This window comes from Calidris pugnax, unplaced genomic scaffold (genome assembly GCF_001431845.1).
Source record: "Calidris pugnax isolate Ruff unplaced genomic scaffold, ASM143184v1 scaffold4, whole genome shotgun sequence".
Lineage (NCBI taxonomy): Eukaryota > Metazoa > Chordata > Aves > Charadriiformes > Scolopacidae > Calidris > Calidris pugnax.
In genome coordinates, this window is record NW_015090781.1 from 1581186 (window position 1) to 1607478 (window position 26293).

The following is a 26293-nucleotide window of genomic DNA, read 5'->3' on the forward strand; positions in this document are numbered from 1 at the left end:
TTGGTTGGTTTTTTTTTTTTTTTTTTTTTTTTTATTGGGACAGTTTTCAGTTAAAACGTTTTAAAGTTTTGAAAAATACCAGATGCCCAGCTCACAAAGTGTGCAAAGAGCCCGAGTCACTCCCTCTTCCTCCCGGGGAAATCAGCTGCTCCGCGGAGAGAGGGAACAGCCAGGGACGGCCGATGGCAAGCGTGGGGTCAGCCGGGACTGGGAGTACTGGTTTTCACGACTGGGGCTCCTCGCACGAGAGGAAACATTGACTCAGACCTGTAAAACGAAGCACCTGATTTTTGTGGATTCCGGTTTTAGGGGTCATAAGAGGGGATGGGCAGACCCCTCCTTGATGGCAGAGCATCTCTCCGGGTGGCAGTGCCTGCTGGAGAGGGGCACCAGGCCTGCCCCTGCCACCCCCGGCCGCTGGCCGCAGCCCCCACCCACGGGGAAGCCAGGCCAACCCAAACAGCTTGTAAAATAAAACAGTTGTTTTGCTGCATATCCACTGCTGTTAAAAGGGAAAATAAAAACAAGCCAGATTTTAGCTCTCCTGGTAGTAGGAGAGCTTAAAAATGTCCTGTAAAGGCACTCAAAATTTTTGAAAACAGCAGGCAATGAAAATTATGTTAAAACCAGATTTCTCGAGCCAGTCCCATGATTTTTGGGAGTTTGACTCATGATTTTTGAATGTTGGGGTTTGGCAGTGCTCAAAGTCCTCGGTTTGAATTTGTTCCCGCTGCGGTATGTCAGTGTCCTAGCGGGGCTGGTGGGTGTCACTGTCCCTCGGAGCAGCAGGGGACCCCGGGGGCAGGAGGCAGAGGGGTCTGGGGACGCTGTCGGGTGGGTCTGGCTCGCATCCCTGGGCGAGGACTTTTCCGTGTGTCTGCCACATGACGGCAGCTCCGGCAGCAAAAGCGGCGCGTGGGAGCTGCCAGCCGGGTGAGGGGAAGGGGTGAGATGGAGGCACAGCTTACCCGGGTTCAGCATTTTACAGACATTAAATGAAGGTGTTAAAAACAGGCTTTGTAGCTAGCGGAGCTGTGTGTCTGCCACATGACGGCGGCTCCGGCAGCAAAAGCGGCGCGTGGGAGCTGCCGGCCGGGTGAGGGGAAGGGGTGAGCTGGAGGCACAGCTTACCCGGGTTCAGCATTTTACAGACATTAAATGAAGGTGTTAAAAACAGGCTTTGTAGCTGTACGTTTCTCGTTCTGGTGTAGCCACACAGCACGTGCAAAGGGTGTTGCTCAGCTTGTGCTGCCCCACTAACTTTTTGCAGGAAAACACTGAAAACATCCATCCTCCTGCTGCAATGTTAGCACTTCAGGTGCTGTCAAGAAAAAGTATTTATAAAGAAAGCCTCTGCCTGGCAACTGTGGCACCTTGAAAGAATGCTGTGGGTGCTCTGGGCTCCCCAGTTCCAGAAGGACAGGGAACTGCTGGAGAGGGGACAGCAGAGGCTACAGAGATGATGAGGGGCCTGGAGCATCTCTCTGATGAGGAAAGGCTGAGGGACTTGGGGCTTTTTAGTCTGGAGAAGAGAAGGCTGAGGGGGGATCTGATCAACACCTATAAATACTTCAAGGGAGGGTGTCAGGAGGATGGGGCCAGGCTTTTTTCAGTGGTGCCCAGGGACAGGACAAGAGGAAATGGGCACAAACTTGAACATGGAAAGTTCCATCTCAACATGAGGAGGAACTTGTTTGCTGTGAGGGTGGCAGAGCCCTGGCAGAGGCTGCCCAGGGAGGTGGTGGAGTCTCCTTCTCTGGAGACATTCAAACCCCCCTGGACACGTTCCTGTGGGACCTGCTCTGGGTGGCCCTGCTCTGGCAGGGGGTTGGAGGAGATGATCTCCAGAGGTCCCTTCCAACCCCATATCAGTCTGTGACTCTGTGATTCTGTGATACAGCTTGCCTGAGCCACAAGTGATGTACAGGGATGTGGGTCCCTGTGATGGCTGCTGTTGTCTGCCCCACAGACCCTGCTCCACAGCCATCAGGAGGAGGTGAGCCTGGGGACAGGAACGGAGTCTTCTCACTCTGCCTCATGTTACAGCGTACAGCTGTGCAGCGAGCTGCGGCGTTCTCCTGTACACCTCTGGGTGGGTTTGGGCTGCACAGGGTTTCCCATGCCTGGGATGTGAGACTCTGCTGCAGGAGGAGATCCCCCTCCATGGGGCTTCCTCAGCTGGGGAGCAGCACTGCACAGGGACCAAGTCACCTCTTCTTGCTGGCAGTGCAGAAATGGCTCACGTTGGTGCCTCAAGCCACCTTTAAAGCATATAAATCACCATTTCCCCCACCCGTGGGCAATGCTCTGTAGCTGCCCAGGTACGTCTTCCTCAAAGCCCCCCACCCCAATGCGATCCATGGTGCTGTCCTCCCTGCAAGGCGGCTGGGGAGGGCAGTTCTCTCCTCCCGTCAGCCATCCCTGACCATCTCCAGCCGCCTGCCTATTTGGGAGCTCACGGCTTGCTTAGTGCTTGAAGAGCTGACCACTTCTTGCCTATTTGGGAATGCTTTCAAATTGTTCCAGAAACTGCTGTTTGTTGATAAATCGGGGCGATCGCAGAGAAGTGTTTTAGCTAAACTGTGCAAAAGAAGGAATGAGCTGTAGCGCAGCACTGCCAGCTGTCATTGGATTTAGAAACACACATCATAGATTTTGCTGCTTTTCAGACAGCTGCGCTTATAGCTGCTCTTATAGCCATATAAAACAGTCATTCTGTCAGCAAACGGTCTGGCAGCGGAGCTGGGTTCTCTCTGCAGCCCTGTTCCCAAGCCTGGCGGCTCCGCTCCCTCCACGTGCGTAGGTGAAACCCCCAGGAAGGTGGATTTGTAGCACGGGCTGTAACCCCTTCCCCAAGGTCGTCGCTTTCCACAGGGTAAAGAGCAAAACACTGGGCTGTGCCCACCGCCCTGGCAGGGGATGGCGCTGGCAGGGCTTGTCTTGATGCGATCCACGGTGCTGTCCTCCCTGCAAGGCGGCCGGGGAGGGCAATTCTCTCTTCCCATCAGCCATCCCTGACCATCTCCAGCCGCCTGCCTATTTGGGAGCTCACGGCTTGCTTAGTGCTTGAAGAGCTGACCACTTCTTGCCTATTTGGGAATGCTTTCAAATTGTTCCAGAAACTGCTGTTTGTTGATAAATCGGGGCGATCGCAGAGAAGTGTTTTAGCTAAACTGTGCAAAAGAAGGAATGAGCTGTAGCGCAGCACTGCCAGCTGTCATTGGATTTAGAAACACACATCATAGATTTTGCTGCTTTTCAGACAGCTGCGCTTATAGCTGCTCTTATAGCCATATAAAACAGTCATTCTGTCAGCAAACGGTCTGGCAGCGGAGCTGGGTTCTCTCTGCAGCCCTGTTCCCAAGCCTGGCGGCTCCGCTCCCTCCACGTGCGTAGGTGAAACCCCCAGGAAGGTGGATTTGTAGCACGGGCTGTAACCCCTTCCCCAAGGTCGTCGCTTTCCACAGGGTAAAGAGCAAAACACTGGGCTGTGCCCACCGCCCTGGCAGGGGATGGCGCTGGCAGGGCTTGTCTTCGGCGCCTCTTCTCATTACGAACGGGTGGTTGCTGCCTCGAGAGGGGGTTTTGGGGGTTTTTACCCCAAGGCTGCAGTTGATGCTCGAGAGTCTGGCTGACTTACAAACCACAGCTTGCTATAGCAGTGCTCACAGAGGTGGTCCATCCTGTTCAGGCTTTGGAGCTAAAGCTGGGAGCTCCAGGGACCGCAATTAGATTTTAAAGGATTTCCTCAAGGGAAGGGAGATAGTGATGATTTATCGAATTTGAAGCTTTTCACACTTTCAAGAAAACCGGGTCTGGGAAGGGGCATAACAGATGTAACAGAATGACTCTAAATGCCCACTCAAAGCAGTATTTGAATATTTTACACACATTCTAGTTGCTTTCCTTTATATGAAGTGGAACAACTTCAAGCAAACTGGCCTGGCAGCGTCAGGAAGCTGCTCCAGGAGTGAGCTACGTGGCGGGAGCGAGCGATGGCCGTGCACGCTGTGTCACACCAGTCCCGTGGGCACGTGCTGTCGGTGAGAGGTGGCTGCCACACAGGCTGCCACCGTTTCTCCGTGGGACGAGCTGCCTCCCACAGAGGCCCCGTGGATGCCCCGTGGTTGCAGGCACTGCAGAGAAGCTGGGATGCTGAGGAGCTGTACCTGTGTGTGCGCTGGAGCAGTGTCCATGGCTCCAGCCCAGGGATCCGGGGTGGCCAACAAGGTGCATGAGAGCCAGTGGTTCTCACAGTCTTAGTTTCTCTTGCTCCGGTCTTCTTCTCTGCTCAAACCTGTAGCCCTCTCCCTGCTCACCTCCATTTCCCTCTGAAACTTTAGAAGATGCTGGATTCATCCCCACTCAAAAGGCAAGATGTCTTAAGTTATGCAGCAGAAGAAAGCAGCTTTCTTAGCTGTAATGTGATCTCGGTTCCTTCTCAGGAACCAGGCTCGAGCAGAGGGTTTGGAAATTGCCCCTCTGGCCATTATCTGAGCTTTACAGCATTTGGAGATTGAACCCAGATCCCACATCTCTTCTGAAGCTCCATGTCAATTTACACTTGTTCCTAGAAACCGTTACTGTCCTGTGAGCTCTTTACCATGAGAGGATTGAAAACAGAGCTATTCTGCTCGTTTGAGCTCTTTTTTTTTGCATGAAGGCAGAGCTCGGGGCTCATTCCTTTTTCTCACCATCTGAAGATTAAGCCCAATGCTGACTGCTATCCGACCTCGATACCATTTACACAGTGAACCTGATGCCTATGCCTTTTATCTGAGCCCTTACAGCATTTGGAAGCGAGCCATGCCCCTTGTCTGGTATCAAAAGCATTATATTAATTTGGGATTCATTCCACAAAATGAGGCTGTCAGCCAGACTCCTTAGCAATTGGATATTGAACCCAGACCTCGTGGTAGTCTTCCAAGTTATATGCCAGTTGGGAACTCAGCCCACAATCCATGGCTGCCGGCCAAGCTTCTTATTGGCGAGAGATTGACACCAAGCCCCCAGACTGCTATTTCTGTACGGTGGTGTTAAGAACTAAACCTACCTCACGTGGTCAGCATAATCACCTCTGCCTTGGCAGTGAAATGAAAAATCTAGTTAAAGACTTGAATGAATATTGAGGGTCGATGTTCAGCTGCTTAAAGACCAGGGATGATGACAACAATTCCCTTGGAACAAGGCCCCCTCCATACTCCAGGGGGAACAGCCCCAGATCCCCCATCTGTCATCCAGCTGGATGCGAAGTCCAGGTTCTCATTAACACACAGTGCGTGGCATTTCTTTACTGGCTGGCAGTATTAAAGTCCAAAACCCTCCAGCTTTCAGGTATGCTTCAGATGGGATTAAACTAGATCCCTTCTCGATAGCACCGTTGGGTTCTGCCAAAGCACTTCTTGTCACTTAGTGCAGACCTCCAACGCTGCACCTTGCCTTGGGAAGCGCTTCCTGCGGGCAGCACAGCCCCGGCCGTCGCTCCCTGCGGAGCCGGAGGGAAGCCCAGGAGGTAAATGAGAGCAGGGGATGGCTCTGCACAACCTCCGTCCTCTCTGGGGGAAACTGGGAGCCTGACCAGGTAGAGGGAGCATTTCAGGTGAAACGTGTGTCTGAGGCAAGCAAACTTTTTTCCTCCTGCCAGCAATTTTGCCTGGGAATTCTTCAGCGTCTTTACACGGTGTGGTTTTACTGCATAGCAAAACGCTTCAGAAGACTGAATTAAAACCAAACAGCATCCCAGCTGGGATGGTCATCATTAGAATGCAGTTTCCAGCAACTGTGTGGGTTTCTTGGTAGCCCTGAAATCTTTAAAATGCTCTTTAAACAGCAACTTTTAAGGCAGGGCTTAGCATGCAGCCAGAGTGGGAAAATCTCGCCGTGATCCAGTGGATCAGGCGGGATGTTGTCGTGCGTACGGACAGCGGGGGATGTGGCTTCTCCTCTGAACTTGCAGTGATGCTGAAGACTTCTCTTTGGTGCTCTGTGGATGGAGGGGTTCTGGTTTCCCTGTCTGAAATCCTAGCAGGACTGGGGATGGAATCCATGGGAAGATTTCAAGCCAGTTTTGCAGACCTGTCCCATGGGTCTGGAGTGACTCTGATTGCCTGTTGCATACCTTCTGAATCATATTTATTTGCTAAGAACACATTAAGTCCTTGCCACACATGTGGTTTTATGAGGATTTTCAGCCCAAGAGAGCCAGTGCAAATGGGATTCAGCTGACTGTGGTGGCAATTTGTTTGTAAATAAATTTTCCATGTACCCACTTGTTCTTCTGTAAGTGGGAATACCTTTCTTTTTCCATCCGTTGCTCTCACCAACCATCATACTCATCTCTTGTCTGAACACTCTGTGCCGCCCTTTCTGCCCCCTCCCTGTAAAGCTCTCTTTAGGCTTTTTTTTGCTCTTTGCCAGGTCTTTCCCAACCGTTCCCTCTGTTATCTGCTGCAGGCTTCTCGGGAGTAGGGGATGCTGCTGGCTTCGGTACCGGCATCAGGAGCTGTTTGTAGGGGTGCTCCAGGCGTTGCTCAGAATTTATGGGGAATGCGGGGTCAAGCAATACCCACGATTAATTGAAATCATTATTTTAGCATTCCATTTCTTTGCTTTATCATCAGAAGGGTTCATCTGCTGTGCACTTGCTTGGTCTCCCAGCTGACCCGCAGATTTGGGGAGTGCAGTGTGTGCTGCCCGCGCCCTGCTCAGCTCTCACCCCGTTCTCCTCCGTGCTGGTACGCGCTGTACGTGCAAGAGGTGGATGTGGTGAATAGTGGGGATAAAGGGAGAACAAGCTCTTCTTTCCTGTCCTCCTGGTTGGCTTCCCAGAGTTATGAAAGCCCCCAGCACGCCGTGCCATGCCCCGCCACCCCTCAGCCCCACTGGCTGATCTCAGCCTCCATCTCAGCCTGCACATGAATTCCCACTTGATGTGCTGAGCCCTGCCAAAGCAAAATTCCTGAAGCAGAATAAAAAATGTGGAAGACTTTCAAACCCAGAGATTATTGAACTGTCCCTCTTACCAAATGGCACTCAATACTATGCTCTTTATAAAGTCTCTAGTATAATGTTTAATTCGGTAACTACAATTGGAAAGTCTTTCCAATTATTTTAAACTGCCAGAGACATTTTAATGTGCCTCAGATTTTGTGTTGGCATGCCACAGTTAAGTGCCATGCATCTTTCAGAGAACTTTAAAGAAGAAGAAATATGGGAAAGAATCCCAAAGGACATACTTGTCCCACGAACCCCACCACCATTTATGTCCTCGCAGACACCTTCCCCTGTGTTTTGAAATTGTTTGCCTCCCTCTGTGCAGGGCGAGAGACCCGTGCAAACAGCCAAAATCTGTAATTCCTATGCAGAGCTTCAGCTGAAGGCAGGATTGTGAGCAGATCTTCTCTGGCAGCCACCCAGCCATGCGTTGTTGGGGGGTATTCACTCTCCAGATGCGTCCAAGCCTTTGCAACCGAGGATGTAAAAGGCTGAGAAAGCCCAAAGGTCTTCTGATTTCTTTTTTTTTTTTTTTTTTTTTCTTTTGCGCCAGGGCCACGAGGCTTCTTTCTCTGCCTTCTGGCTGCTGTCTGTCCCAAACCCACCCAAGCAGGCACCCCTCCCCACTGAGACCTGCCAGCAAGCGCTGCCGTGGATGTGAGGGAAGGGAGTGTGTAGCTCTGCTCCCTTGGTCAGTCTCACTCCAACCACCTGAGCATTCTTAAGTGGCAGAAGCCAACTCTCAGCACCCTTGTATTTTTTTTACCCCTTCTATTTGTCTGCTTTATCCCTTCTCCCTGAGCTCAGTGGCACGTGAGCACTGAGTGTGTGCTTCTCCTCACCCAGCCCGGGGGGAGAAGGGGCAGGGAGAATATCTTCTGCTCCCTTGGTCAGTCTCACTCCAACCACCTGAGCATTCTTAAGTGGCAGAAGCCAACTCTCAGCACCCTTGTATTTTTTTTACCCCTTCTATTTGTCTGCTTTATCCCTTCTCCCTGAGCTCAGTGGCACGTGAGCACTGAGTGTGTGCTTCTCCTCACCCAGCCCGGGGGGAGAAGGGGCAGGGAGAATATCTTCTGAATCCAGTTCTGCTCTATTAAGATTCATTGTGGTACGACAATGGCTTTTTCTATTGAAACGCTTTGTGAAAGCCTTGCCTAATGATCTGCTAGCTGGGGAAAGGTTAAATTCCTGGAAGATTTTCCGTGTTTGATGAAGAAAGAACAGTGCAATTATCCAGAATTCAAAGTGAGTTTTAGCCAGCTGTTAATAATACTGCGATTCTTCATGTTCTCATTACTCAGAAGTAATGTGGCCATCCCTAGTCATGGCAGTAAAATATTTATAGCATTCTCTTTTTGGCCCTGTTTGTACTTATGGAGGGCTGGACACCACTTGAGGTCATCTAAATGTGCTTCTTTTTGTGCTTTAGCCCCCCATGACAGTACTCTTCTCATCTAACCACAGCTGCCTGCAGCAGAGATGCCCAGTTTAAAGCAGTCACCTCAGGAGGGGTCAGACGTGGCCTTTAACCACTAACAGTTGGGCATCTCGTGCAAACTGGTCATCAAGGCTCTGCCAGAGCCACTGGAGAGACTTGGTGCTTCCAGATTCCCACCGTCCTTGGAGAGCTGCCAAGGATAAAGGAGATAAATGGGCTTGATACCTGATAGTCTTGATACCAAGAGCACCCACATTAACAACCTGGTTTGATGCAGAGGTCGGTTTATTAGTAGCTTTCTGCTCTTTGCTGCCTTGCTGCAGTCCACAGGTGGGTTTGTGTGCTGGGAGACCACTGGAAACCTACAGGAGCAACCCCCAGGCATCTGTGTGTTTCTCCTAATTCTTTCCCTGATCACTGAGGTTTCCAGCTTGGAAAGTCATGGCAAAACATGAAATACACGTGGCATCTCTTGTCCAGGCACAGGGAAACAAAATAAGTGTCATGGGGAAAATATAATTTCACAGTGGCAGGCCCTGCACTGGAATAAACAGACGGCTTGTTTCCTCCGATGGATGCATGGAAAATCAATTCCCAGTCCTCTGCAGAGGCTCCTAAACATGAACCAAATCCCCTCCTGTAGCACTTAAAAACTACAACTGTTTTGCACCAGCAAAAGGTTTCATTTCTAGCAGGAGAACTGCAGGTAACACCTTTTTGCTATCTTCATGCTGTCATTTAGGGGTTTATCTTATCCTCTTCATAGGAGTCTCATTTCAAGTGCAGCTTTTTGCCTGGAGGTCTGAAGTAAATAAGTATTAAGTGACTGTATCTGTCTCCAATTCACTAAACATCCAGAGAAAACAGCTAATGTGCCTGAACCAGTGGGATGAATACATTAGATTAATCTAATTCAGCTACTTTGCACTCAAAGAATCAGTAGCGTTTAGAAAAAGGTTGTCAAAGGGATTAGGAATTTCTTTCCAATTTCTTTCCATTTCTTTCATTTATCCTTTCTTCTCCTTTTCATGACTTTGCTGTGTTCCACTAAACGGTAGCTGTTCAGTTAGCTTATTTCCTTGACGCTCCTTAAAACATTGCTTTGAAAACAAGTTTATTCTTCTCAGACCTCAGAGCTGGCTCTGTATTTGCCGAGGCTTTCAGTGACCAGGAAAAGCGACGGAATAAACACAGAGGTCCAGGCTGTGAGCAGCTTATCCTGACTGGACCCAGCAGCTCCTGGCTGTCACTGTCTCACTGGCACCTTGGTCCAGCAGGGTGGGCACAGGGGGTCTCACAGCATCGCCCCTGGGCTCAGAGCCATTCCCCAAACCTCCGGATCCGGCAGCTCCTGGCTGTCGCTGTCTCACTGTCTCACTGGCACCAGCAGGGTGGGCACAGGGGGTCTCAGAGCATCACCCCTGGGCTCAGAGCCATTCCCCAAACCTGCGGTCGCCTCCTCTCCATCCCCTTCAGCCCACTCGGCCGTGGTGGTACATGCTGGCACCTTAGTGCCACGGCAAGCCTGATGTGTGTATCCTCTGCCCCTTCACACATGGAAACGTGTAAAGAGACCCCGAGCAGGATGCCTACACCCTTCAGTATAACAGCAAATTACCGTTAGCTGCTCTTGGTGAGTGTATTTCTCTGCAGCTCACTTTACATCACGGTTACCTCCCTTTCTGGAGAGAACATTGTGTGCAATCTTGTCAAAAGCCTTAAAAACCATTAAGGTATTAGACCTAAATGGCTGCTTTGCTGCCCGCAAGCCCTGCTCTCCTGTCAGTAGATTGCTTCAGTGTGATTTGTTCTTGACACATTCCTGTGGCTGTTGATCATCTCCTTATATTTTGTAAGTGCTGACAAGCAGCTTGATTATTTATCCAAGTATTTTTCTGGGACCTGAAGCTGGTCTGCCTACTCTGTAACTCCCCAGCGCCTCCTTCCCCTCTTCTGAAAGCAGAGCCCTTGGTCTGCCCTCTCCAGCCCCCTGGAACCTCCCCATCCCCAGTGGCTCCTCGCCATTAAGTGGATGCATCTCCGAGGCTGCTTCAGGAAGCTTTGCTGAGTGTCCTGGGATGCAGTTCAACAGGCAGGGATGATTGAAAACACCACAGTTATCTAATTACTTTCTATCAAAATCTCCTCTTGCTGTTGCGTGAGTTCTTATCCTGCTAACACTGGCATTAGCTTCATCAGACATTTGGGTGCACTTGAGTTTTTAGGGAAGATTGAAGCAAAAAAAAAAAAAAAAAAGTATTAAGTATTGTGGCTCTCCCAGCAGCACCCTGTGCTAATGTCGCTCCTCCCTGAATAGTGCATCAGCTCTTTCTTTGGTCTCTGCTTCTGCTGCTGGCTGGTCCCCCATGGCTCATCGAGGCCACAGCATGTCAGGGGAGGTGCCATCTGGGGAGCTTTGGGACCAGCAGGTAGGGCACGAATCCCACAAAGATGCCAGCACCCTCGGAGGACTCCCCCGGCAGCAGTGGTTGGCTGTGCTGTCACCAGGCAGGGACCCCTCCTCTCTCCCCAGAATCAGAATCACAATCACAGAATCACATGGGGTTGGAAGATCTCTGGAGATCATCCAGTCCAACCCCCTGCCAGAGCAGGGCCACCCAGAGCAGGTCCCACAGGAACGTGTCCAGGCGGGTTGTGGATGTCTCCAGAGAAAGAGACTCCACCACCTCTCTGGGCAGCCTCTGCCAGGGCTCTGCCACCCTCACAGCAAAGAAGTTCCTCCTCATGTTGAGGTGGAACTTCTTCTGTTCCAGTTTGTGCCCATTTTCTCTTGTCCTGTCCCTGGGCACCACTGAAAAAGACTGGCCCCAAGGTCAAGTGGCATGAAGCTCCTCTTGAGGAGCCTGGTGTGTGGTGCACACCTTGGAGGCTCTACCTGATTATTGCTGGGGCTTGGTTACTGCTCAGGGGTCTGTGGGAGCTGGGGGGGCTGGCAGCCCTGGGGGCTGGTGATCTCCTCCTCTGCTCCCCAGGCACTGCAGGGATCTGCTCTGAGAGAGACACAAGGCAGGATAAGCACAGAAAAGCCTCAACTTTCCTTGCCAAGAGCAGATGAAAAGAGATGTTATAAAGTCACTTGTCTCTGGTAACACGGCCCCTAGCTCTGACACGGTGGTGGAGGGCATCCAAGTTTCATGCTGGAAGGAGATAAGCCCACACTTGGAATCCTATCCCGGTTTCAAAGGTCAGGTGCATTTCTGTGGTTACAGATGTCGCGGGGATGGCATTTGACCCTGGCTCATCCTACACAGAAGCCAAGGTCTGATGGACAGCGGGAACATTTGAACCTCCCTGGAACGAGCTTTCATTTGAATTACAAGCTGTTTTTTGTTTCTTCCCAGCCAGGTCTCTAGACAAACTCTATAACTTTGCTGACTGCTCTGGCCTTCACCTGATCTTTGCACTGAATGCTTTGCGCCGAAACCCCAACAACTCCTGGAACAGCTCCAACGCTCTCAGCCTGCTGAAGTACAGCGCCAGCAAGAAGTACAACATCTCCTGGGAGCTGGGCAACGGTGAGTGTGGGAATGGGAGAGTCACAGGAACAGAGCTCGCTGTAGCAGAAAGGTATTCCCTTTTGGAAAAAGGATATTTGGGCCCCGGATATATATAAAAGGATATAAAAGGATATATATAAAAGGATATAAAGGGCCCCGGGATGTTTGGCCAATGTGTGTTCAGAGGGTTTTCAAGACCCCTGCTATACAAATCCCAGGCCCCGGGATGTTTGGCCAATGTGTGTTCAGAGGGTTTTCAAGACCCCTGCTATAAGGCAGCACCATCTCTAAGACAGACCTGGCACATGTTTGCACCTGAGCTGGATGTTTCCATCAGTTGTTATGACACACATGAAATGCTTTTGCCCTGGCTACTGGGTGTAACTGGTCCTGGGGTGGGCAGACCAACAGCTGTATGGACTTGTATGGTGGCTGCAGTGCCAGGGCGAGCGGGGGGCCCTACAGGGACAAGGGCATGACACCAAGCTGCAGGTCCTTCATCCAGCACACAGCAAAAGGGACGTGGGAGGTGATGCTGGCACAGGAGAACAAGAGATGGCCCTCACCAACACCTCTGAGGCTCCTTCTGCAGCTCGGCAGAGCAGGCAGGCAGCTCCACGGAGCTCAAGCTGTGCGACAGCCTGTGAGCTGCGTGTCTCTCTCCGGAAGCACGGATGAAGGAGCAGAGCTGGCAAGCCTTGCTTGTCTATTTTTATTTTCCCAGAGCCCAATAACTATCGGACCCTGATCGGCCGCTCGGTGAACGGCAGCCAGCTGGGGAAGGACTACATCCAGCTGAGAAGCCTGCTGCAGCTTATCCGCACTTACTCCAGAGCAAACCTCTATGGGCCAAACATTGGGAGGCCCAGAAAGAATGTCATCGCTCTCCTGGAAGGGTAAGTGATGTTGCTTTGATCAAGAAGAGATCAGAAACCCCTCCTGAGACTGATACCCTTTGCAGCAGGTAGACTTGCTCTTTGGCTTCTCAACGTCCAAGAGCTGCCAGGACAGAGAGGCTCTGTGCAGCTCGGCCGCCACCAGGGGCTTGGGGACATGGTCGTCTGTGCTGCTAAACTTCTGCAGAAGTCCCTGCTGGGATTTTGGGCTGGGCTGACTAACAGTCTCCCACGTATTCCCAGGATTTCTCAGTTACAGGCAGACTGATGGATGGTTTGGACGTGAAGGTAATGCAGTGATGCGGATGCAAGCTGCTGCCTGTGTGTGGGTTTCAGGGCCAGGAGGTGGGTCCTGGCACCACCTACCAGTGTAGATGCTGTCTCAGAGTCCACCTGGACAAATTGCTTTGCTCCTTCCCTTTGGTGGCTGCTTCTCTCTGCGTTTTCTCCGACTGTGCAGAGGAAGAACCTGTAGCAGCTTTGTTTGCTGGCCAAGCCCTCTGCTCCCTCCCAGGAGAACTGGCCTGTGTCTAGTTTGGGGAGGCCGGAGGTGGAGAAGGAATGGTGACAGTGAGGGACGCAGACACTTGGAGGTGACATTGGAGAGCTACAGGAACCAGGGAGGTGTGGGAGCCTGCTGGCAGCAGGAATTGGGACTGTGCAGCTCCAAGACCTTGCAGCAGAGGGGAAATTCCCTGCAGGACCATAAACAGAAACTCCAGTGCAGAGAGCTGGGCAGGGGGAGGTGTGGAAGGGACTCTGCTGGGAGCAAAGCTGGGTCTAGCCTTCATTAACATCTGCATGAATGATCTGGCAGAAACAATAAACAGCACACGGATGCGGTCCCCGGCGAGGCAGAGAGGGAGCCGGGGCCAGATTCTCAGCTCTGGCTGCGGCAGCGCAAAGAGACCATGAAGCTGGTGGGACCAGCTGCGACACCGGCATCTCCTCGGGCTGCCAGCGGTGGGGGAGCAGCCCCAGTGCCCACCCCATGGGCTGCAGCCAGTGCCACACGGGCACATCGCTCGCTGTGAGGGGGGGTTACAGAATGCTGTAGTAGCCTTGATCAGCAGGAGATCCATTAGCGCCGGGAGGAGCAGGCTGAATAAGGAAAACAACAGGGATGGGAGCCAAGAGGCTCTTGGAGAAAGGGAAGTCCTACTGCTGTGTTTGCCCTCCATGCACCACAGCTGGGTTGCCAGGAAGAGGGGTGGGAAGAGCCGAGATACATGGGCAGGATGGGCCGGCAGCTCTGCCCTGTTGGAGCCCTGCTCTGGCTGGTGGTGACCCCGGGAGTGAGGCTGTGGGGTACAGTCTGATGGGGAGGATGGGGAAAACACCATCTCAAATGAGAGGGAAGGCAGGTAGAGCTAGGGTTTGACCAACCCCGGTGGTGGGGTGGTGGGGGCTGCCCAGACCTCCAGGGGTCTGGAGAGTAGGTTTTATGAGGAGCGGCTGAGGGAGCTGGGGGTGTTCAGTCTGAAGAAGAGGAGGCTGAGGGGAGACCTTCTCGTGCTCTGTAACTACCTGAAGGGGGGTGTAGAGAAGTGGGGGTTGGTCTCATCTCCCAAGTCACAGGAGACAGGACAAGGGGAAATGGCCTCAAGTTGTGCCAGGGGAGGTTTAGATTGGAGATTAGGAAACATTTCGTCACAGAAAGGGTTATCCAGCATTGGAATGGGCTGCCCAGGGAAGTGGTTGAGGCACCATCCCTGGAGGTGTTCAAAAGACGGGTTGACATGGTCCTCAGGAATATGGTTTAGTGGTTTGGTTTTTTCTTATTTATTTTTTTTGTCAGAGTTCAGTTGATGGTTGGACTAGATGATCTTTAAGGTCCTTTCCAACATAGACGATTCTGTGATTCTACGATTCTATGATTCTATGATTGGTCTGAAGGAGCTGTAAGGAGCATGCCTGCTCTCCAAGCTGATTCTCTGCTGCCGTCCCTCCCTGCCACCGTGATGCTGGCCCACGGGCACTCAAAGTGGTTTCTCCATACCATAGAGAAACTGGGTGTCCTGCTCTCCAAACCCTGCCGTCTGCAGCAGGTGGCGAGTGGCACGTGCCTGAGTGGCCTCACAGCCCACGGGGTCCTGTGAAACAAGAGCTGCTTGTGTCTCCACATAAAGACCCCATTATTGCCAGGCGGGTTGTAGAGAGGAGGAACAAGTCTGATTACACAAAGACAAAGGGCTAAACGCTCATTTGCAGTATTTGGAAATGGAGTTGCCAAAGGACAAACAAATAAAGCCCAGTGCCTGAGCTGCCTGACAGCGTGAGCTTTATTCCCAGCAGCTCCCCGAGGTCTCTTCACTGCTCTGGGTTAGTGCTACCGAGAGCTCTGCCTTCTGCAGGAGCACTGCAGAACTGGGCAATGGGATGTGGCTGTCACGGCCAGGACGTGCCTCTTGGGAGGCCCACCCAGTCAGCAAACAAGAGAGAGGAGGAGGAATTTAGGAAGGTGCTCTCAATGGCAAGCCTGCTGTCTGCCTTGCTAGACCACCATGGGTGGTGGACGTAGTGCTCACGGTAAGATGAAGGCTGCAGAGCAAATAAAGTGTACACCGTCAACAGTCCTGAAGACATGAAATCTGCCAAGCTTTGATCTTATTTTAAAAAATGTGATGACCAGCAGAAGCCAACCAGGTAGGAAGAGGTATGCCAAGTGGAAGATTATGGCTCAGGTGTTAAGTAAGGCTGGAGGGGAGAGATGAGACACCCCAAGAGTAGAAGACAGGGTGGGCAGATCGGTCTGCCAGGCAAGGAGTGCTCTGTTAGACAGAGTGAGGAAGCAGGTTTTGGTGGGTGAAATAATGGAAATGAGCTGAAGTGGGAGAGGAGAGCTCAGAGAGGCCCAGGGAGTGTGATCTCTGACAGTAGAAGCTGGAGTTTGATTTTCTCCAAGGAAAGCCTCTGGAGTTACCTTGGGTGCTGAATCATTCAGTCTCATTGTGAAGTATTACCTAGAATTACATTTTCCTGTTGCGTGCTCTGTGTTCCAAACACTGTAGCCTATTGTTTAACAATTATCTCAAGCAACCAAGCTAAACTTATTCTTTATGTTTAAACATTTTCCTGCAATAATAGTAGTGTCAACATGAATTGGGCATTGTACTCTGCCATGCACCAGGCTCTGTCTCAGTGATGGGAGATGGACACCTCCAGGGCCATTCTGACCCAAACCTAGGGCCTGTCCTAAAGGACAGGGTGGGACTGAATCCCTCCTGGGCTACCACCTTTCTCCCACCTTGAACCTGGGACCTGGCAATCCCAGGCACAACTACAGGCTGGGTGGAGAATGGCTGGAGCGCAGCCCTGAGGAGAAGGACTTGGGAGTGCTCATGGATGAGAAGCTCAACATGAGCCGGCAGTGCACGCTGGCAGCCCAGAAACCAGCCCCATCCTGGGCTGCATCAAGAGAAGTGTGGCCAGCAGGGCCAGGGAGGGGATTCTACCCCTCTGCTCTGCTCTGGTGAGACCCCACCTGGAGTGCTGTGTCCAGCTCTGGAGTCCTCAGCACAGGAAGGACATGGACCTGTTGGAACGGGTCCAGGGGAGGGCCATGAAGATGACCAGAGGGCTGGAGCCCCTCTGCTGTGAAGACAGGCTGAGAGAGCTGGGGGTGTTCAGCCTGGAGAAGAGAAGGCTCCGGGGAGACCTTATAACGGCCTTCCAGTACCTGAAGGGGCTCCAGGAGAGATGGGGAGGGACTCTTGGTCAGGAAATGGAGCCACAGGACAAGGGGTAACAGTTCTAAATTGGAAGAGGGGAGATTTAGATGAGATACTAGAAAGAACTTCTTTGCTGTGAGGGTGGTGAGAGCCTGGCCCAGGTTGCCCAGAGAAGCTGTGGCTGCCCCATCCCTGGAGGGGTTCAAGGCCAGGCTGGATGGGGCTTGGAGCAACCTGGTCTGGTGGGAGGTGTCTGTGCCCAGGGCAGGGGGGTTGGAACTGGATGGTCTTTAAGGTCCCTTCCAGCTCTGACCATTCTATGACTCTGGGCTCTGCTGGACAGGCCAGATGATGAGCGCAGATCAGGCACCTGAAGGTTTGGAGCATGTAGGGGGGTGCGCACGCTGTCCCACTGCAAAGGCTGTCCTTAGGCAGGTGACACCGAGCTGTGCTGGGTGAAACCTCCACACTTTCTGATGCTGGAGGCAGGCTATGGTAAGGCTGCTGAAAGGCAGCAGCGTGGGCTTTGCACACCCTTCACTGCCAACTGCCTGCTCCTGAGCTCTGGCACCACCCTGCCATAGAGAGTGTCCCTTTCACTCTGGGCTGGCAAGTCCTGGAGTCTGGAGCAGGACCTCTCCTGCTGATGTTGGGATGAGCTCCACAGTGAGGGAGCATTGCTCCCATGCCTGGGGCCTGCTGTGCGGGAGGCTGGAAACGGAGTCTTGTGAATGCACAGGTGCAAGAGGGAATTTCTCCAGGCACAACCAACAGTTGAGTTTGATGAGGTGTTAATTAGACCATTCATGCAGCCTGAGCTGTTGGAGAGCAGACCATGTTAGCTACCTACTGCGTCTGTGGGTACAGGAATCCCAGAACTGCTTAGAATTGGCTTGGGGAAAAAATTGAGAGATTCTAAGGAATTAACGTAGGTTTTAACAGCAGATCAGGAATCAGACACAAAGGTTAATGCATGGCTGAATCACACACTCGGTGCTGGAAGAGAAGAAACACGAGGGAAAGCTATTAGGAAGAAGAGACACTAACGTGTGTTAAAACTCAAAACATTTGGTACAAAGCTTGGGCCAGCACATCTGGGCAGATTTGGTTAGGGGCTCTCATGACCTGTTGTTCCTCAGCTGGGGTAGCCTAGTTTTTGCCACTGGAACCTCACAAGTATCAGGGTGTTACCTCCACCACAGCAGGAGCTGCAGTGCCTGGGGGATAAGGGCTGGCAGACACTTGTGTCACACCAGGCTGGCTCTTGCTGATGCTCTTTGGCCACTTTGGGTCCTGAGCCTGCTGAAGCCACCAGAGAAGTGAAAATCTTTCTTATCTGGAGCTACAGCCTTTCTCTACCTCCTCATCTCCCAACTCTCAGAGCCACCAGACCTGCTGCCTCCCTGGCTTTCTGTCTGCCCTCTTTCCAGCTTCCTTGGCCCTTTCTTGCTGCTGCTGTCACTGTGTCACATCCACTCTCTGGTCACAGAGAGCCACAGCACCTCCAGCCAGGCAGCAGCAGCAGGTGAGGAGGTGCCCACACCTCACAAGGCACAAGAGTTTCTCATCCTTCATAATTTTACTGCCTCTGACTCCTGATTTGTAGCACCTGTGGAGAGTTAACCACCCGTCCAGGTCACTTTGTCTCCTCTTGGTGATGATGTCATCCCACAGTGCTCTGAACAGAGCCCGTAAAGGTGAGGAAACACATTTGTCAGTGGTGATGAAGCCCTTCCTCCCTGCCAGCTGTGGATATGGCAGGGTCGGAAGGGGGCATGGAGATGATGTCTTGATTATCTGTGGGCAGCCCAGGTAGGGGTCAGGCTGTCCTTAGTCCCCAGTCCCCAGTCCTGCTCCCTGCATCCAGAAATCAGCCCCAGGCCCAGGCTCCCATGTGGGTGCTTGTGTGGTAGAGTGAGGTGTCAGCTTATAGCTCATGAAATGGCACAGGCTGGACACTTGTGGTGTCCCATATAACCAGAGGCCAAAGCAAAATCAAGGTGCAAAAAATGAGAGTCTCTGTTAGTATTTTTATGGTGGCTGTCCATGCCTTGCGTGTGTGCCATTATGAGGGTGAAGAGCAGATTGCAAAATCACAGAATGACATGGGGTTGGAAGGGACTTCTGGAGATCATCTCCTCCAACCCCCTGCCAAAGCAGGTCCACCCAGAGCAGGGCCCACAGGAACGTGTTCAGGAGGGGCTTGAAAATCTCCAGAGAAGGAGACTCCACCACCTCTCTGGGCAGCCTCTGCCAGGGCTCTGCCACCTTCACAGGAAAGAATGTCCTCCTCATGTTGAGATGGAACTTTCCATGTTCAAGTTTGTGCCCGTTCCCTCTTGTCCTGTCCCTGGGCACCACTGAAAAAAGCCTGGCCCCATCCTCCTGACACCCACCCTTGAAGTATTTATAGGTGTTGATCAGATCCCCCCTCAGCCTTCTCTTCTCCAGACTAAAAAGACTCAAGTCCCTCGGCCTTTCCCTGTAAGAGAGATGCTCCAGGCCCCGAGTCCCTCGGTCTTTCCCTGTAAGAGAGATGCTCCAGGCCCCTCATCATCTCTGTAGCCTCTGCTGTCCCCTCTCCAGCAGTTCCCTGTCCTTCTGGGACGGGGGAGCCCAGAACTGGTCCCAGTGCTCCAGATGGGGCCTCCCCAGGGCAGAGCAGAGGGGCAGGATGACCTCCCTCCACCTGCTGCTCGCACTCTTCCTGATGACCCCAGGATGCCATTGACTTTCTTGGCCACAAGGGCACATTGCTAGTTCATGGTCACCCTGCTGTCCAGCACACATCTGTCTGTCCAGGCATTGATTTTTATCTGTTAATTGTTCTGGAGCAGCAGCCAAAGACAGCATACGGACAGAGCATGTTCATTTGGATTCAAGCAGGGAAGAGAAACAAGAAGAGCCTGGAGTAGGAGGTGGTATCTGTCAGAGGGAAGGACTCTGGGTGGGTTTCAGGAAGAAATGCAGGCATTTGTCCTGTCCTCTTGCTGACAAGGGCTTCTACCTTGTTCAACACAGGGGACTTGTAAGCACCGCATCTTTAGAAGCTCTTTTTTGGCTGTTTGACCTTCTTTAAAAGCGCATCCTTGCTGTATTGGTCTGGGGCTCTCCAGTGATGCTGCAGAGGTGAGTGTGTCTTGGTCAGCAGAGCCAGAAGCTTCACCCTTCTGTAAGCTACCGCAAGGCTGGTGGCACAGACTGTGCTAGGATGCTGAATAGGTCTGGAGGAAGAATTTTGTGCAAAAAATCAAGCCACAAGACAAGCAACGTTAAACTAATGATACAAAGGGAGGAGGAGGTCACTGCAGCATGAACTCGAGGTCTGGTAGCGTTGATCTTATGAGTGAATCCATTCATAAATACATTGAAATGGGGTGTGAAGGATATGATGAGACATTTTGCAGTTGGTTATATAGCGGGGTCAAGAATCTGAAATATAAGCAAAGGATTTAGCTATTGCTCTTTCAGGAGGAAAGGGTTAAGGTAGTCATTGTGGCTGAAGCTTGATATGGATGGCCAGAATGCCAAAATCACAGTCACCTGTATAGGAAGAACCAAATGGATAAGAAAAGACATAGATGAGATTATGGCTCTGTGTAAGCACACAGTGTACCTTCATCCTGATCGCTATCTACAATCTTAGTCATTTCATCTAAGAAAAGGTGTAATAGAACCGGGAGGGTTGCAGGGAGAGGAGCCAAGGCTGTGTGGAGGTATGTGATGTCTTCACATGAGAAGAGATTAAATAGGCTGTGCATCTTCAGCTCAGAAGACAGACAGCTCAGAGGGAGTGTTATCAAGGCCCAGGAGCCTGTGAATGGGGCATTTATTTCCCCGGTGCAGAAAGTAGTTTGGAAGGAAGCCTTGGAAAGAAGGAAGAAGGTTTTTCACGTGATATGCAACGACATTGTAGAAGTCATTGTCAGAGGGTATTGTGGAGGCCAAAGGCGTGTGTTCAGAAAGGGACTGGACAAACCAATGGTAGGAAAAAGCATCGGTGGTGATGCCACATCATGGTCCAAATCCAACCTCCGGAGTTCCTGGAGTGCGGATTATCAAGGCTGGGTGGGTCAGTCTGGGACATAAAGCCCTTTTTGCTAGAAGGCTTGTGCAGCCCTACCGTAGATCAGGTTGGTGATGCTGAGCAGAGAGAAGATACTCCCTAGCAGCAGATTTATATGTACGCCCCACCAGGCTCTGTTGGCCAGAATGAAATCCACAAACTGAAATTTGGCACTGCAGGTCAAAGCCTTTGCAGCAGCTGGGATGAGTTTGGTTTAGTGCCTGTCTCTGCTGCTGTGGGTGTTTGATTGTGCTTCTGGGACCTGAAGAAGTCAGCAAGTGAAGTCTGTGTCTTAGACCCCCTCATCAACCAACTCAGATGCAAGATAAAGCCGTTTCTACCCATCACTGTTGGCTCGAAGGGCAGAGATCTGCCACCCAGCTCCAGGGATCCACCACAGCACCACAGGCAGGACAGTGTTACTCCTGAATTTGGGGCTTGGGGTGGGTCAGTTTGCTTTGGTAGGACTCCAGAGAGCAGCAGATGAAATAACCCGTGTTTGTGAAGTCCACCACCTAGGTTTCAGAGGATGATGCTAAAGCAGCTGGGAGCCTGTGCCACAGTAACTTGTCTCCTTGTGCAGCTGCATTCTTTGTAACAAGCTAACCCTTTTTTTTTTTTTGTGATTTCAAGGATGACAATCTGCAATTACCTGCATGGGAAAGAGATTTCCAAATGCAGATGGCTCTTTAATGTACCAGGAATAAGCCCAGGAAGTTCCAGTGGCTGGAAGCTGAAGCCAGACACATTCAGATGAGAAATAACATACTTGGAGACTAATTAACCATGGGAGCAATTTGCTTAAGTTTGCAGTAGTTGCTCCATGACTGGCAAGTATTGAATCAGGGCAGGAGATCTATTTCAGAAACGTGCCCACACTCGGGTGAAAATGGTGATCCTGGGAGACGTGGCTCTGGGAAATGTCCAGGAAGGGTCAGATTTGAGCCGTGGTTTCACAACGTGGAGTCGTGGTATCAGTGCCATCTCACGGCCTTGCAGTTCTCCTGCCCTGCTCTCAGGCAGCTCATTCCTGACCTGTGGGGTGCCGTCCCAGCATGTGCCACTATTACCAGTTCTGGGAGGGAGCTGTGAACCGTTTGGGTGACTGAGTAATGTCAAATCACATTTTTCTCAGTGCTTGTTTAAAAAAGCTTAAGCTTTCTAAGTTCTAGCTCAACACGGGTCCCACAAGTAGTAACGCTGGTTTGGGATGCTAGCACACAGGCAGCTCCAAGGGTAAGGAGATGGACGTATCCTCAGTATCACAAACTCCCTGCCTGAGCCTCCTGTTCCTCCACACGACATGTTCTTTTTTCACACCTAGACGTGCTACCCCGGCAGAATTTGAGGATTTTGACGTTTGCCCAGGTTTCTGATGTGTGGAAGTCCAGACAGGGACACGACACTGAGTGAGCATGCTTTTGGGGCTGCCACCCACACCAATTTTGGGGTATTGCTGCAGGAGTGTCCCACGTTGCCTGCACAGCACGGGCTCAGCTTGTCCTGGTGTTCCTGGGGGGGATTTAGTGCACAGGCGCTGCGGGGTCGGTTCGTGCTTACAGAAAAAGGCCAATGTGGAGGAAAATGGCAGATTTACTGCGCCAGCCCAGCCCATCTGTGCAGCACATGTGCAGGGACCTGAGCCCTCCCGGAAACGTCTGGTTTGCTCTGCCTGCCCCATGCTGCACACATGGACATCACACAGGCCAGGAAATCCCAGAGAAAAATGTGCCAGCGCTGGTTGTTTGGACCGTATGGATCTTCACTGGTCTCCAAATCTGTGGTTTGAGCAGCACAGGTGCTACAGGAATAAAGGGATTAGTAACATCTGTATTCCTAAACCAAGGATATTTGGATACCTTTGCCTCACTGCATCTCCACCTGCCCTGGGCTTTCATCTCCTGCTCATGCAGGGCCACTTGCTGGCTGTTGAGCGGCTCTAGGATCCCTCTGGAGGGTAGAGACCAAGACCAAGTCATCTCCAGTTGTGCTCCAGGGACAACTCCACCATTAAGGCAGGACTTGAAGTTTTACCAGGAACTTTTGAACTTCATCCTGCAAAAATCCCAATAAAAGGAAAAAGAAAGAAAAGAAAGAAAAGCAGGTATGAAAAGGAAAATTTGAGTTTTTATAGTAAAATTTGAAAAAGGCCAGTTTCTTTCTCTCTCATGGAGACAGAAGAGGAACACTAAGATAAACCAGGTCCTTTTCTGTCCTGCTTTTGGTCTGCACCGTGCTGCCTGAGTGACACCTGTGTCCTAGAATGTTTTCTCAGGTCACTTAGCTTCCCAGGGACACGGTGGATGTCCTGCTGCTGCTGCTCCAGGCACGTTGGGGGTTTTCCCGAGAGTTCTCTTTGCTTTCCAGTCCCTGCCCGAAGGCAGCAGTGGTGGGTACGTGTGTGCCAGGGCTGCGGGCGCTATGAAAGGGGGGGAGGAAAACCCAAGAACTTCTTCCTCCGAGCTCAGTCTGCTCAAGGGTCTGGGCTGCGAGTGGCGAGTGCCAAGCTGAGCCCCAAGAGGTGATCTAGGAAAGCCCATGAGGGTTTATTTTGCAGCCAGAATATAAAGCATTTGACCTTGACTAATCTTCAAACCCAATTGCCATGTATTGATCTTCAGACCCAATATAGATTATGTTCATAATTGCAGCTTAGCGTTCATTAGCTCACTGTCGTACACGCCGTGCATTGCACTGCAGGCAGCAGTCCCTGCACGGAGCATTTAAAAGCTGGGAGTCGGGTTTTTTGATCCCTTTGGCATGTTTCTGCACACTTAGTGTTGGAGAACAGCAGCCTCTCCGCCACAATATTTGCAAAATCCCCTTTTCCTCCGGAGCCAGAGGAGCCGTGTGAGCTGTGCGACGTCCGCACCTCCCCGTGGATGCTCCAGCTGGACTCCTCACCCTGCCAGGCTGGGGGGAACCACCCCCAAACCACCACCCTGGCACTGGGTGACTCTCCAGAGAGATGTGGAAGATTTCTCAGAGGCCAGCCTGGGAAGCAACGCTCAGAGCGCTGCGAGGCAGCAGCACCGGGGCAGCGTCAGTGCTGCAGGGCTTTGCAGCACGTTATTGTTTTTCCATTTCTAATTGTATCTCTTCCCTCTCTGTCCACAGCGATTTATTACCGCTGTCTTTGCCAGTGGCCTCTTATGCTTCACGGGGTCCAGCTGCCCTTTTGTCCCAGTCTATAATTGACCATCGTCATTAATTTAAAGTCAGGATGATTGTTTCCGAGCTATATTTAGCCTGAAGTTTGCTGCTCTTGTTTCAGACCTGATTAGAGGCTCATGTGCCAGAAAGTTTGCTGCTCTTCTCTGCCACAACTGCTCTGATGAAAGGTCTTGTCTCTCCTCACAAACCTTCCTGTTCCTTCTCCACCCTCGATGGTGGGGCTGGGCTGGGGGACTCACCCCAGTGGAGTCAGGACAACTCTGTGATTCCTGTTGTGTTCCCCGTGCACTAGAGAGCAGCCCCAGGCAATGCAGCATCGGTTCCTTTTTCATCACCTTCACTTGCTCAAGCCAATATCTCCTGCTGTGTCCATGCATTAGCACTTCCAAAGTGCACCAGCTGCACAGCACGTTACACCCACAGAAAAGGTTTCCTGCCTGGTTGGTGTGTGCCTTTGTGTGTTTTCATGTCTCTGCTCCTAAGCCTAAGAATAGAGCAACTGCTTGGGCTTCCTCCCAGGAGCCCCAGTTTTCCAAGCTGTAGTTGGGATTGCTGGACTAGGGAGCGACCACCTTGGACAGCAAGCAAGCCTGTGCTAGGGGCTGCTCCTGTGGTGGTCTCCTGTGGTCCTCAAGATTAGTAATTGCTTTGGTTTTTGGCATCAGCAGCATGAACAGATACACCTGTGTGGCCTCAGGTCGGACTCAAATAGGAGCTGTCTGGAGGAGGTGTATTTTTGAGATATTTGGGTCACAAGCCATCAGGAGACTAACACAGATACATACAACTCACGGTAACCTTCTGCGTGGAAAGGCTGTGGTTAGTCCCAGGGGCAGGACTGACCACAAGTGCACTCAGGGTGGAATCTCATCAGTTTGTTAATGGCCACTGCCGAGGAGCGAGCACCAAAAAAAGGAAGGTGTGTAGCAGTATTTGTCCAGCCTTTCCTCCCATTCTCCAGTGCTCAGGGGCTTCCTGAGCTGGAGGTGGCATCTTTGCTGGCTATTTCTTCCATTTTTTTCCATTTTCCAAGTCCTTCCTTGAGTCCAGGCAAGGAGTTCCTCAATTTAAATACATGTTCAGTTTAAGATGGGCATCTAAAACGTTTTCTTTAATCACTGTTGAAGGATGCTACAGTGATAGAACTAGGTCCATACCCCAAGATCTTGTTCCTGAAAAGCTGTGGTGCTCAGAGAGCTCTCCCTTCCTGCTCCAAAGTGATGGTCAGAGCTCTGCTGCCAGTTGGGTTCCAGTCCGTTATTCTCAGCTGTGCTTGCTGCAGGCATTTTTATCACATATAATTAATTCCTTCTGTTTAAGGATGCAAAGGTTTCATTAGAACCCGTGAGCGTGGTGACTGCCTTTGTTTTCCCATGAGGTAGGATGGGCGTTGGTTGTTTTCGGATTTCCCCTGTGACTACATTGGGCTCATACAGTTTCTCCCTCTGTTTCCTATAGGTTCATGAAAGTGGCTGGCAGCACGGTGGATGCTGTTACCTGGCAACAGTAGGTATTCACCATTCCTTCTACTTTCCAACACTAATTGCAGTGATCAGACTACTCTGGGAGCAGAGTTGATGCTCTGTCTGGGTGTGAAAGGGGGCAGATGTGTGACGGCCACCTCCTCTGTCACCCTGCTGCATTTAAATAGGTAGAAGAGGCTCTGCCTCTCCTTCTGGTGCCTCTCAAACAAATACAGGAGGGGGATGTATTAACCTCTACCACTGCAGCTGAGACAGAGGCTAAAAATACCGCTGCCGGCGTGCCTGGCCTGCCTGATAGCTGGGAACAAAGCCCTGCGCTGGACCAGGGGTCCCTGGAGGCAGGTCTGGTGGTGGCCGGGTGGGGACAACAGGGAAGCAAAAAAGCCACATGTGACAGGTGTATGGGACTATCTGAAAGCCCTTTTCCTTCCACCCCAACCACTGTCTCCCTGCAGCCGCCTGCCTGAAGAGAAGCTGGTCTGGCCCAGGGGAGGGGGAGGGAGCTTAGTGCGATGGTGAATGTGTGATGGCCCAGCACCCACTCCATGTCGTGAGGGTCTGGGATGTCTGTAGACATGCCACTGTCCTGCCCTGCAGATGTTGATGGAAAGGGGGTGAACGCCCAAGATTCAGGTCCAGTTGGGGCTGCCAGAGAGATGCTGACACCTGATTTTCCTCCTGGTTCCTACACGTGCTGCAGTTCAGAAGAGCAAAGCAAGCTCTGAGCTGCAGCGCTGGGTGCAACAAGCACCGAGTGAAGGAAAAAGTTTTCCTATTTGGGCAAAAAGCCATAAGCATCTTTTTCCTCCCCTTATTTCCAGCGGCCCCAGTTTGCACCCTGTGGCCAGAGGCAGGCTCCCAGCAGCCTGTGTCTCTCTGCAGTGGGTGTGCAAATGCCAGTGAGAAGGTGAGGCAGCACAGCAGCAACCTACAAAATTGAAAGAAAAAGGGTCTGTGAGGCAGGCAGGACTCTTTCCTGCCACAGAAAGGACACATTTCAGAGACAGGAATTCACTGGAGCACAAACCTGTTCCCAGAAAACCTGGGTTT

The 26293-nt window shown here is 51.6% G+C and overlaps 1 protein-coding gene across 1 annotated transcript in view; it reads left to right on the forward strand.

Moving 5' to 3' along the window:
- Positions 1–26293, forward strand: part of HPSE2 (heparanase 2 (inactive)) — a 131409-nt gene that overhangs the window by 77005 nt on the left and 28111 nt on the right. The window contains exons 4-6 of the mRNA XM_014957401.1: positions 11797–11970; positions 12677–12848; positions 25218–25265. Of these exons, the coding sequence (XP_014812887.1) occupies positions 11797–11970; positions 12677–12848; positions 25218–25265 (394 nt within the window). The remainder of the gene's footprint in view (positions 1–11796; positions 11971–12676; positions 12849–25217; positions 25266–26293) is intronic.